The sequence below is a fragment of the Botrytis sinoallii genome, assembly GCF_014898435.1.
Source record: "Botrytis sinoallii strain Bc 23 chromosome Unknown BSIN_008, whole genome shotgun sequence".
Taxonomy (NCBI): Eukaryota; Fungi; Ascomycota; class Leotiomycetes; order Helotiales; family Sclerotiniaceae; genus Botrytis; species Botrytis sinoallii.
The window spans coordinates 226,597-239,361 of NW_024066035.1; the positions used below are offsets into that span (position 1 = coordinate 226,597).

Sequence of the window (12,765 nt, forward strand, 5' to 3'; positions counted from 1 at the left end):
AGATGTAGATGTAGATATAAATATAAACATAGGCGTAGATGAAGAAGATGAAGATATAGATATAGATAGAGGTTTTAGGAAGGGAGAAGCGGAAGAATGATTTGTTATAGAACTTTGATGAAAAGACAAGTGGTTGTTAGTAAAGTAGATGGTCAGGTTTTCCTTTCCTTCCCTCTCTTCCTCTTCCTCCTCCTCATTCTCAATCTTCTCTTCTCTTCTCTTCTCTCTCGGAGCTCGTCCCCCTTCCTCCATCTGTGCTCAAGCTTCAATTCATACGATTGCGATGCTGAAACTTGGTGGGATGGATGTGAAGATCAGAAAAAGATAGCAGGGGCTAAGGTTAAGCCAGGTACGAGGACGAGAGACGAGGATGAATACGGGATAGCTCGATACTAGATCAATACTATCTAGCTAGAGAGATCGAGAAGAATAGATAGATAGGTAGGTACGGAGTATGCATTTGTAGCTTCAAAGGGCGAACTTCGGGTGATCGGATTTTATTAACGCCGATGAATGGGCAGGAACAAGTAGCAAGCTGAGGCAAGTATCCATCCCATCCATATAGGAACAGAAATACCTAGTAGAGAACATCTACGTAGATGGAACAAATTGATCAAATAAAAAAACCTATGACAAGTGGCACATGCATCACATCACATGACACTTGAGCCCTTATCTGAGCCACAACTAAACTCCCCAAGGCTGACATTTAACCTAGTCGTTACCTGGTAATGTTGTTTTAGACGTCGCAACTTCCAGTTTCCCATTCCTTTCCCCTTCCTTGAATTGTCAATGCATTAACAACAATAATCAAAACACAACTGTACATTATACATTATTCTAAAGATAAAACTACTGACCTATCATCTATCATATTTCCCCCCTCTCCATCCCATGGTTTTGTGATACATACATACTCTCACACTCTCATACTCTTTGACTTTGAACCGGGAAAGGAAGGAAGTATTGCGTTGCTTGCTTGCTCAGTGTTACTTTACCACATTACGACGCCTTCATAAGGCACCGATCATCAATAGTTATTCTTTGAAATAACCCAAATCTCCTTTTCGATACCCATCACATTCATACCCGTTGATTCCATCACCTGCCGTTTTCAATCATGTCAAATCCTCTCGATACCGATGCAGGCTCGGAGCTCTTCAGCAGTTATGAAGCAGAGCTCAAACTCGTTCAAGCCGATTTAAATCAAAAGTTGGACCAAATCCCCGACCTTACTGGAGAACCTCGTAAAGCTGCCATAAGTCAAGCTGAGAGAGCATTAGAAGAGGCAAATGAATTGGTAGGCTCAAGGAATAAAATGTTTGTTATCTAGTACTTACTCTTATCTAGCTTGATCAAATGCGACTCGAGAAACAAAATATCCCTTCTGCAACTCGTACCAAAGTTAACCAACGATTTCGAAATCATGAATCAGATGTGGATGTATCAAAGAGGAAACTAAAGACTTTACAAAACGACCGATCAGCTCTATTTGGTTCACGCTATTCCGATAATCCAAACGATGTTCAACTCGAACAAAGACAACAACTTCTATCAGGAACAGACAGATTAGACCGAAGCTCGCAGAGATTAAAGGCCAGTCAAGCATTAGCCCATGAGACGGAGGCTATTGGTGCTAGTACGCTCGCAGATTTACATAGACAGAGAGAGACCATTCAACATACACATGACACATTGATACAGAGCGAGGGGTTCGTTGATAGAAGTGTAAAGACGTTGAGGGGGATGTCTCGTAGGTAAATCGTCCCTTGCTCCACTCATAACTGCCGGGGATGTCATGCTGACCACCCTCTTTTAGGATGGCTACCAACCGGATAATCACCGTGGCCATTATAACAGTCTTAGTTCTTCTTATCATTGCTGTTATTGTTAGCAAGTTCAGATAGACTTCTTGCATTTCGACGGGGGCGTTCTTTGGTGCTTGGTTCTCAGTTACACTTTGCCATAGGCTGATTTCTAATATAACTTTGTACAATTGGTTTACATTAAATGGTTCCAAATAGCAATTCGTGTAAAGGTAGGTTGATTGGTTTTAGTCAAGTTTTCGATGAGAAATCCCGAGTGCAGTTCGGTAGCGGTCCGAGATACAATATCAATCGCGTGGTTCGGGCAAGTGCATGGCATGTAGTTGAACCTCGCACTGGCACTTTGTGATGATACTTTCTTTGATCACTTCCCAATCCGTTCTTGCCAACTCATTTGCATATTTTGCTGCAGTCAGCGAATTTGCCTCTCTGTGTACATACTTTCTACATATCATGTTGAGTCTCTATCTATCGTTGTCGGGTGAGGTGAATACCGATGCAAATCTCCTCTGCATATCACGAGTCACAAACATATGATCTAAAGAATACCATGCATTTAAGCATGTGCGGGCATCCATCTCAACTGTTCTGGGTGGGTACCAAATACCTGAGGATGAGAAATCATGGCACCACAGCTACATGTATATCCTTGTTTCATGTGGTCTATCTTACCAATTGGTATTGACAAAATGTCTTTACCCGTCATATTTTTCTTGTTACCGGTAATGTGTTGCACAGACAGGTCCCAAAGAAGCACTGATAAGACTCCTCGCAACCATCTATGCATTTATGAGTACTACATGCTTACCAGCCAAGTACTGAGCCTACGCAAGACACTTTAACTTCTTATAATGCTAGATTGACATCGGAATACAACACGCCATGTAAACTACAACATCTACGCAAATTCCAATTGGGCTGCTCGTAAAGCGTGGAGATCTGTATGTCATCTGAAAGCCCCGCTCTCAAAAAATGGCTACTTGCTTTTGGACAAGGGGGAAATGTTGATGCTTCAATTTGTTGAGGCTGTTGTCCTCCATGTGACGGTGACGATGCTTAAGCATAGTATACATTATGGTGTGCAGTCATGTCTTTATATCTTCTCCATTATCATCACTCTGCAGTCCCCAATTCTTCTGCATTGTCATGCTCCGACTTTGATCGTTTGTGATTGATTCAGTCCTTCTTTGAAAATGCTGTCCTCTGATATTAGTCGGTTTGACGTGGTAGCTATTCTTGGAACTTCAATTCTTACTTACTGCATCTTGGGCGTTGTATATCGTCTTTACTTCCACCCGCTATCCAAATTTCCGGGTCCTATATTGCCTGCAGTCACCCTCTGGTCGGAATTTTATCATGAATGCATCCAATCAGGCCAGTATTTCCTCAAGATTTCACAATGGCACGAAAAATATGGTATGTCCATTTGCCAATCGATACCTCGGAAAATCAAGTACCATCATGTTGAATACTCTCTTTAGGTCCAATTATCCGGATCGGGCCAAATGAAATTCATATCAATGATCCCGAATACTACAACACCCTATTCTCTTATAATGGCGTGAGAAACAAAGATCCATTCTACACAGCACAGTTTAACACGCCAGATACTGAATTTGGAGCCGAGGATCACTATATTCATCGAATGAGAAGGTCTGCACTCAATCCATTCTTCTCAAAAGCTTCGATTGATCGCCTTTCCCCTATGTTAACTTCTATGGTAAGTCTGCTATCCACTAAACTATCAAATCTGAAGCGTTCGTCTCCTCCCAGTGGCTGTTTAAATTATCTCATTTCACGCCAATTTTAAGTGTTCCGGGTTAGTCTTAACATCTCTATCTCTCTGTAGGTCGAAAAACTCTCATCACGCCTCGAAGAGTTCCGTAATACGAATCAACCGCTCATCATTCGTCTTCCCTTTCAATGTTACACGGCCGATATCGTTACACTTTACGCAACCAACCGTTGTTGGAACCATCTCGATGTACATCCCACCCTTCTTGTTTGAGAACACTTCTAATAGAATTCTATAGACTCCAGATTTCAATCCCTCATGGTCACAAACCTTTGTTGCTCTATCTGTTGTATCAAAATGGGCCAAATTTCTTCCAAGTATTTATACCTTGATGGAACGTACCCCGCACTGGATACTAAACAGATTTGCTCCGAGCGTTATTCTTACGCTTGACCATCATAATGTACTATATCGTATTTCCTCTATTCTTTTTTCTAGCTCTTTCCTCTCGCTAAGTTGCAGCTAACACAAGTCTTCTCAGAAAATTCGCACCCAAATCAGCGAAATCCTCTCAGGCACCATCCTCCCAGTCGATGCCCCTATCAATGGCTTCCCACGTACCATATTTCATAATTTCCTCTCCTCTTCTTTACCGGAAAGCGAAAAGAAGTTCTCTAATATGAGTCAGGAGGCGATCAATATCATTGGGGCGGGCACGGATACGACGGCTCATACGTTGATGATTTTGATGTATTATCTAGCTAGTGATGCGGTGAGGTGTGAGAAGTTGAGAGAAGAATTGAGGGGTGTGGGATTAGGGAGGAGAGCGCATGAGGGCATGAAGAAAGTGGAGCTGGGGATGGTGGAGAGATTAGTTTATTTGGTGAGTGTGTCGGGGATCATAAATGAGGGATGTACAGGACTGACTCGAGATCTAGAATGCTTGTGCTCTTGAAGGATTACGGTGAGTTCGATTTCACGTGCAATCTGAAGATGACTAGATAGTAATGAACAAAAGTCTTTCCTACGGCGTCACAAGCCGTCTAGCTCGCATCGCACCCAACGAGAACTTACGATATGGCAAATGGGAAATCCCCGCCGGTGTAAGTTATTCTTTGTAATCTTCTTCCTCTCCAACGTCTCTTCTAAGACAATCCTCCCAATAGACACCCATCGGCATGAGCACAATGCTTCAACACCACAATGAACACATCTTCCCTTCCTCCCATCAATTTATCCCCGAACGATGGATTTTAGAAAATGGCAGTATAAACCACGCTCTTGAAAAGTATCTTGTTTCTTTCTCGCGCGGCTCAAGAAGTTGTATTGGCCAGGTGTATGTATATCTTCTCTTCGTTTCCATTCCCTACATAACCTAACCTAACCTAACCTACCCTAAACCATCCTATCCACACCCCTCCCTCTCCCTATCAATCCGCAGCATAAAACTCCACAAAAATTCTCTTCCTCTCTATCCCATCCTTCGATCCACAACCACTAGCTAACAATCCCCACCCATCATCATAAAGTCTCGCCAAAGCGGAAATCCACCTCGCGCTCGCAGTCGTCATATCGCGTTTCGAAATCCGTCTCTACGAAACGGATTTCGAGAGAGATGTTAGGATGAAGAGGGATTATTTTTTGCCCCAGCCGGGATTGGATAGTAAGGGGGTGAGGGTTTTGTTGAGTTGAGTTGGGTTTTTTGGGTGAAGTATTGTTCGGATAGGGATGGGGATGGAGATTGGGGGTGAGGTGGTGATGTTATGGAGGCGGGACAAGATATTGAGATTGTGTGGAATTAGAAACTGGAAGTTGGAAGCTGGAAGCAAGATTGATGAATCTTTTTTGGTTGTAGGTGTTTATTGTTTTTGTGGACTATTTTAATTTCAAATCTGATGGTACCAAATTGACAAGCATATCAAGAGATTTTTATGATTGAGGAATTGGTGCAGTGCAGACACTATATACAGTGGGATGGATTCCTATAGATGTCCTATCTCGGCCAAATTACTTTATAGGTATTGTGAGATTGCATTAACTATTTCCATATCCATATGCATATCTTCATACTCATACACATACTCAAGCTAATTAGTATCTCCTATCATTTAATTTTCATTCCATTCCATCTCATTCCTCTTCACTCACTCACTCACTACGCTACACTGCATTAAATTTACCACAGTAAATAAACAACAAAGTCATAAAATCCCCACCCATCATCATTCATTCCCTGGGGAACCATACTTTATCTCCTCACCTCCTCATCTCCTGCTATATTTTCCCCATCGAGATTATAGAACTATCTGTCATCGCTATCCAATTCAAGTTTCCTTTCTTTACACCATCACCTCATTTTCCTTTTCCCCAACGAAGTCATTACCACTTTTTTTCTTCCCCTTGCCCGCTGCAGTTGCAGATACACTTCCCAATACGCTCCCCTCCCCCTTTCCCTTTCCCCGCGCCACCACATTATCCGCCGCTTCTTGAACCGCGGCTGCGATATCGCTTTCATCTCTCTTCTGCTCCTCAATTTTCTCACTGCTTACTTTCTCCTCTCTCGTATTCGTATTTTTCCCCTCCTTATTATTCTCCTTATTTTCCTTCCCTCCCAACTTCATCTCTCTATCAGAGACAAACCCAGCACCAAGAGAAAGCACAGGTGCTCCCACCGCAGGCGCAATAGTTTCCTCTCCGCTACTGAGAGGTTTGCGTCCGTGGACGACATACATGTTGCACCAATTGTGGACGCGAGGGTCTTTGAATTCGTTGCGGACGCCGGCGGCGAGGACTTGGTATCTGGATTTGATGGGGGTGGTTAGTTTGGGATGATGGGGATTGTTTTGGAAGTGGGGGGTGAGTGGGAGGGGGAGACGGGAGTGGAGAGGATGGGGTTGGGGTAAGGAAGAGTGGAGAGCGGGGAATACAGGGAGTGGTTGAGTGTCAAAGAGGAAAACTTACTCTTCCGGACTCCATCCTAATATCCGTGTGAAATGCGCCATTCCGTACGCGACAGTTGCGTCTAACATGTTTTGTTGCATATAGAGGCCAATTTCCTTGTTGCGACGATCTCGAGCCCAAGGTGCCATAGGGAGCTAGATGATGGTTAACAAAAGTTGTGGACTATTCTTCGAGACATGGAGTTCTAGAAGTGTAAATCATTCTTAAGACTCGTCCAATACTCGAGAGAGATCCCATTTGCATCCTTTCCTTTCCTACGAAATAGAGAATAAAACATACCCTCCAATGTCTCTCCACCACTGCTTCAAATCCAGCTTCTTCCAACCAATCTTTGAATTTCATAGCGACATTCAAGTCTCGGCCGAATAATCTGGATGCTTCATCAAGGCCCGCTTGCCACTTTTGGAACGATGGGGCGAGCTGTTAAGTCGTTAGTGGACGTAAAAGGGGCCATGTCGTCGGGCATAGGATGATATGTACCTCTCCTGTCCCATCGTCTGAGTATCCGTGGCTATGGTAGAAGTTTAGATTTGAATCGTTCAAGTGATGAGTGAAACGTTATAAGATGAAGAATCAAGAAAGAGGGTAGAATGAAACTGAAACACACTATTCGAAATCTACAAGCTCGATAAACCCTCCCTCATTCAGATTATCACGAGCTTGGTCGAGAAGATGAGGCCTGGGTATGATTAGTTAATATGATGTATTGTAGTGATGGATTGTCCTGTTACAGGTATAATCATAAAACATACCAAGAAGCTATAGAACCGCCCAAGGAGCGAATGTGTATAAAATCAAATTTCTGACTATAACGCCATGTATCTTCGACATCATCGATCTAATCATAGTCAGTATTTCGATCTAGTAAGGCGATAGCACTGACCTACTTCAAATTCAAGATTTGGAGGAATCCTACGAGTAACTTAGCAAACACTTGTACAAGGATAAGATAACATCATACCAGCCAGGTTGAATTGGAGATAAGTCACAGCCCACAACATGCGATGAAGGATATTGACTAGAAGCGAAGTTAGGAATCTCTTCTCCTTTAAGCAGGTTTACACATACTCGGCGAAATCAATAGCCCAAATCCCAGTACCGGTTCCAACATCAAGTACCCGCTGAGGGTTCTCAATCGGGGCCAAGTACAGCTTGCCATCTAAAACAAGATTGAAAACGTGATGAAGCTTTGGATATCTATCAGATCGGGTTTGCCAGAATTGGAACGTTCATATACATACTAGATCCATGCGATCTTGCTCGTCATCATCGTTGGGCTTGAATTTTCAGTCCTGTTCTGTAGATGGTACAAACAATGTATCTTACCATCAGATATTTACCATCTCTATAAGCATGATATCTCCGACCATTCTAAAAGGTGTAAGTATGTTTGATCACTTCAAGTATACGAAAGCCGAACCATACCTCTTCTCTTGAGTAGCTGAATCAGCTTACGTACTTCCAGCAAGAATCATGAAGTACTCACCTATATCGAGTAATTCCAGACGTTAACGATGTCTTACTCGTGTTGCTCCTATGCTGATATTAGTGTACGTTCGAAAACTTTAGTGATTACCTACGCTGCAGATCCACCGAATGCGGAATCATTCTCAAGTGCGTCGTTGTCCTTCACTAGTAAGCTTTGATTTTTAAATAACTCTGGTAGGATAATTACATCAACTTCGATCGGATTGGAAATTGTATCATCTTGTGTATCTTGACCGCTTCCGCCAGCTGCATTAAAAGCATCAATTGCTTCTTGCGATGTTGCCATATTATCGTTTGAAGTATAACCACATTAATGGAATCACTAAAGTATGGAAGAAATGCAAATATTCATACAGAACAAAACCTCGAATGAAATATAAATGAGTAAAGAAAAAGTCTTTCTATTATAAAAGTAATATATCTTCGTTCAACTGGTCATCTCCCCAACGCAAAACTTTGTAATGCCACATCTTTCGTGTCTTGCATACCAGTACATATTGCAGCTTATTCCGATACTCAAAGAAACCTCCAACAGTTTGGGTTTGACGGCAGCGATGATTCCTGGCTATCTATGACTCGTCCCAAAGTGCCGGGCCCGTTTTGCTTGGACGGATGAACCAGATCCCGCCAAGGTGCTGCAAAATATGCAAGCAGCCGAAGGTAGGCGAAAAGTAACTAACCATGATATATGGTCGGCGATCAAATATTGGCGCAATGGTGTTGCCATCACACACCTGTCATTGAATGTGGTGAATTTGAATGATAACGCAAAGAAATGAAAGTGTTGAAAAAGAAAGTAGAAGATTTGGTCTTGAAACAATGGAAATGAGAAATTCAACGCTCGCTCAACGCATCCAATGCAAACAGGTGATATTATTTGCTTAGTACAGCGGGTAAAGAAGCCGTGGCATAATACTCAGCTGGATAAAAGGGACAGGCGGCTTACGCAAAGTCCCCGAGGAACTTTATGTGCATTTGATTAAGTTGAATGGCTGGGAAGGTTACCTAAATACTCGCAAATAATGACTAGAAACATTCACGGCCGTAGAGGGAGGCCTGTTGTGACCACCAATTTGGCGTCATTTGAATGCACTCTCACCCGTTGAATAAAAATATTCCGAATTCGGGGAAAATGACAAGCCAATAATCTTCAATGCTATGTTAATATGGATTAGATGACCGGGTATCATGTAGAGCTTCCGTCGCTGTCACCATTTCTCCAGAAACGCCCCAGTAACTCCATCGGGAGCTCACTTATTTTCTCATTCTTCCGGAGCAAGGAACATAAGATGCAAGCACCTGCTTTTACAATCGAGGTAAAATATCATCGCCATCTCTCTCAAAACGCCTCTACTACTCCATTGAAACCCCGCCCAGACGCTGGCACTCTCGCATCGACAGATGTGAAGACATAAGATGAAAGCTCCCTCAGCAATTTCAAAAGTTAGCTCAACGATCTCTGCGTATCATGAGAGAACTTTTAGAAACCCAAATGTAATACTTAAAAGGAACCCCGTGAAAACAGCGATTTGTCTTCTTGATGACAATATTCCAGGCTCTCTTAATATCCATACAACACATCCAAGAGGCCATATGAATCCCATAATGTTGCCCCATAATAAATCATCAAATCCACTACCCATACCATCGTCCCCAAAGTCAAAGCCACCCTCAACTCTACCTGCGCCATTCCCTGCATTATTATCTATCCAAGAATCTTCCATCCGTAATAAGGTATCAGGAGACGGCATAGTATCTGGTGTATGTATGCTTGCTTGAATTGACTGGAATTGAAGTCGTAGTTGATTCACTTCAGCTGGGGAAAACCCAGCGGAGAGGAATCGATTGAAGCCACGCGGTGCAACCGTTGTGCTTGAAGTTGGTGTGCCGAGACTCGTAGAAGCTGTATCTGGTGATTTTTCCTTCTTTGCCTTATTGAGTGCGGTAGTAGCTGCTAATGTTTCTGCTTCGAGCTCGGAAGGACTTAGGTCATCATCACTGATTGAGCAGTTGATGTATACCCTGGGAGGTGGTAGTTCTACATCTTTTCCTTTTCCTTTCGCATCTACAGCCCGTGGAGGAGGTGTTGGAACTTTAAGTATAGCTGTTAGGAAATCATCATCTCGTATAAACTTTCCCCCATATATAAATCGAAATCGACGTTGTGATGCTGGAGGTTCAAGCTTTGAACGGACCAAATGTTTCAATCCTACACCAGTAACATTGTTCTGAGTGGGGATGTCCAAAAGCAGATCCGGGATCGAATCTGCGAATCGAATGGTAAGATGCAATGGCTTTGATAGTGATGAAGCCGCAGAGCTTGGTTTTGAAGTCATTGTTGAATGGAGAATTGAGAAAGGCGAAGGTGGGCGGGGTTCAATTTCTATCTCAAGCTCGAGGCCAAGCAGTCTTATTGTCAATCTAGAATCATTGTATCGATACAAGAGCAGTTGATGAGCTTTCTTGCAGTGATCTTGCGTTGATAATAAATGGTGATGTTTTCCGGATGGTAAACTTTAATACTCCTCCTTCTCGTTGATCCCGACTCGTATCCCCATATTTTGATAAGACGGCCGCTAGTGTTTGCAGCTTTACGGGAGCGAGGGGAGGGGAGCTTCCACCTTCACCGACATTGCGACACCGGCACCCGACTACCTAATCAGTAAATAAAGTACCGGTACGATAGAAGAGTATGAGAAACTGTGAATAATATCAAAATCTTCAAGGGATTATTCATCATCACTATCTTATCCCACCTTTCTTCCTTTCCCTATCTCTTTCTCTTTCTCTTTCTCTTAAAGTACCGGTGATATCAATGATAACTCGTAAATCTTCATTTCTTTTGGCACCATCCTTGACAGGACAATTTATCAAAACCTCTTCAATTACATCTCCCCGCTTCTTTCACCCCACCATGAGTAACAAATCTAAGCTTCAACCTGCTGCTCGGGTTGCCGCAAGAAAGCAAGATGTTTGGTATGTATAGGTTAGCCCTGTGTCTCATGGAAGTTCAATTGTCAACATTAATTACAAGTCCGCAAGTGCAAAGCACGGGAACCGCTGAACATTCTCTCTAAGCCCATGGCTTTCTGCCATTGTTATCATATCTCTAACATAATGCATCTGCAGGACCATTGTCAATGAGGCTGCTGCCGCCTCTCCCAAGCAACCTATTGTAAACATGGGCCAAGGTTTCTTCGGATATAATCCTCCTAAATTTATCCTCGATGCCGCCAAGGCAGCTCTCGATAAGGTCGAATGCAATCAATATTCGCCAACCAAGGGTCGTCCACGTCTCAAGCAAGCAATTGCAGATTCATACTCTCCCTTATGGGGGAGAAAGCTGAACCCCGACACGGAGATCACTATCACAACCGGTGCAAATGAAGGTTAGGGGATACCACGAAGTTACGGAATATACGCTTACCAATTGCAGGCATGCTAAGTGCCTTCATGGGATTCATCGAAGAAGGGGACGAGGTTATAATATTCGAGCCATTCTTTGACCAGTAAGACGATGTACCGAACATGAATTCACAAATGCGATGCTGAATCTTCACAGATATATCAGCAACATAGAAATGCCAGGTGGAAAGATCCGCTACGTACCTCTACATCCACCTGAGAAGGGCGCAGCTCAGAATACTTCTGCGGGAGAATGGACAATAAACTTCGCCGAGCTCGAGGCAGCGATCACACCTAAGACAAAGATGATCGTTCTCAACACGCCTCACAACCCGGTCGGCAAGGTCTTTTCAAAGGAGGAATTGCTCAAGATTGGAGAACTTTGCGTCAAGAACGAAATCATCATCCTTTCCGACGAAGTGTATGACCGATTATATTATACACCATTCACAAGAATGGCAACTTTATCTCCAGAAATTGAGAAACTTACACTTACAGTTGGGTCTGCTGGAAAGAACTTCTACGCGACTGGATGGCGTGTTGGATGGTTGATCGGACCACCACACTTGATTCAATATGTTGCAGCAGCACATACGAGAATCTGCTATTCTTCTGTGTCACCCTTACAAGAAGCTGCGGCCGTTGGATTTGAAGAGGCCGATGCTAATGACTTCTGGAACTCAGCCATAACTGAAATGAAGGGTAAAATGAATCTTTTCAATGAGATTTGGAAAGAACTGGACCTTCCATTCTCCGATCCTGAAGGTGGTTATTTTGTTTTGGTGAACATGAAGAAAGTCAAGATTCCAGCGGACTATCCATTTCCAGACCACGTTAAGGACCGCCCAAGAGACTTCAAGTTGAGTTGGTTCTTGATACAAGAGGTTGGCGTAGCTGCTATTCCTCCAACCGAGTTTTATACCGATGAGAATGCACACATTGGCGAAGACTGGCTACGATTTGCTGTATGCAAGGAAGATCAGGTACTTGAATCAGCGAAAGAGAGATTACGAGGCCTTAAAAAGTACATTGAGGCATAAATGTAAGATGATAAACGGCGCTTCCAACATGCAGGGCCAATATGCAACTAGGGAGTTCTAGCCAGTAAATAATTAAGAACTGCGAAGCCATGATTCGTTGGGTTGTCTTACAATTGATACTATCAAGCAGGAATTTTGTGTCTCATTAAGTATGTGATCCGGCTCCAATGAGAACCTTGGGGCTCACTTAGATGATACGTGAATACTTATTATGCAAGTGTACATGTCGTAATGGTTTTTAACTAAGCGGCCCTTGGTATGGTTGACAACATGTACCTACTAGGTATACCTAGTAGGTAAGACACAAAGT

At 43.1% G+C, this 12,765-nt stretch overlaps 5 protein-coding genes across 5 annotated transcripts; 3 read left to right on the top strand and 2 right to left on the bottom strand.

Moving 5' to 3' along the window:
* Positions 1-1,120: 1,120 nt before the first annotated feature.
* EAF02_005170 (uncharacterized protein) lies at positions 1,121-1,907 on the top strand (the record flags this gene model as incomplete). Its single annotated transcript, XM_038901218.1, has 3 exons — positions 1,121-1,300; positions 1,351-1,757; positions 1,820-1,907. 3 exons carry the CDS (start codon positions 1,121-1,123, stop codon positions 1,905-1,907), a joined length of 675 nt encoding a protein of 224 aa, XP_038758558.1.
* A 1,112-nt stretch (positions 1,908-3,019) lies between these two features.
* On the top strand, positions 3,020-5,253 carry EAF02_005171 (uncharacterized protein; the record flags this gene model as incomplete). Its single annotated transcript, XM_038901219.1, has 9 exons — positions 3,020-3,242; positions 3,308-3,546; positions 3,676-3,810; positions 3,860-4,024; positions 4,103-4,444; positions 4,500-4,525; positions 4,580-4,664; positions 4,728-4,897; positions 5,091-5,253. 9 exons carry the CDS (start codon positions 3,020-3,022, stop codon positions 5,251-5,253), a joined length of 1,548 nt encoding a protein of 515 aa, XP_038758559.1.
* Positions 5,254-5,900: 647 nt separating this feature from the next.
* Positions 5,901-8,296, bottom strand: EAF02_005172 (uncharacterized protein; the record flags this gene model as incomplete). Its single annotated transcript, XM_038901220.1, has 15 exons — positions 5,901-6,360; positions 6,523-6,656; positions 6,802-6,942; positions 7,003-7,033; positions 7,130-7,201; positions 7,275-7,360; positions 7,410-7,434; positions 7,484-7,540; positions 7,591-7,709; positions 7,764-7,799; positions 7,849-7,893; positions 7,948-7,954; positions 8,009-8,056; positions 8,103-8,149; positions 8,198-8,296. The coding sequence occupies 15 exons, from the start codon at positions 8,294-8,296 to the stop codon at positions 5,901-5,903; spliced, it is 1,407 nt and encodes a 468-aa protein (XP_038758560.1).
* Positions 8,297-9,476: 1,180 nt separating this feature from the next.
* Positions 9,477-10,346, bottom strand: EAF02_005173 (uncharacterized protein; the record flags this gene model as incomplete). Its single annotated transcript, XM_038901221.1, has 1 exon — positions 9,477-10,346. One exon carries the CDS (start codon positions 10,344-10,346, stop codon positions 9,477-9,479), a length of 870 nt encoding a protein of 289 aa, XP_038758561.1.
* A 315-nt stretch (positions 10,347-10,661) lies between these two features.
* EAF02_005174 (uncharacterized protein) lies at positions 10,662-12,644 on the top strand. Its single transcript, XM_038901222.1, has 4 exons — positions 10,662-10,986; positions 11,140-11,399; positions 11,447-11,519; positions 11,573-12,644. Exons 1-4 carry the CDS (start codon positions 10,826-10,828, stop codon positions 12,453-12,455), a joined length of 1,377 nt encoding a protein of 458 aa, XP_038758562.1. The 5' UTR covers positions 10,662-10,825; the 3' UTR covers positions 12,456-12,644.
* Positions 12,645-12,765: the final 121 nt, after the last annotated feature.

Bases quoted from the DNA above. Each gene is read 5' to 3' on its own strand.
- EAF02_005174 (XM_038901222.1), top strand. From the start codon at position 10,826: ATGATAACTCGTAAATCTTCATTTCTTTTGGCACCATCCTTGACAGGA. The intron at 10,987-11,139 runs GTATGTATAGGT...ATGCATCTGCAG, and splicing joins GCAAGAAAGCAAGATGTTTG to GACCATTGTCAATGAGGCTG. The intron at 11,400-11,446 runs GTTAGGGGATAC...TACCAATTGCAG, and splicing joins CACAACCGGTGCAAATGAAG to GCATGCTAAGTGCCTTCATG.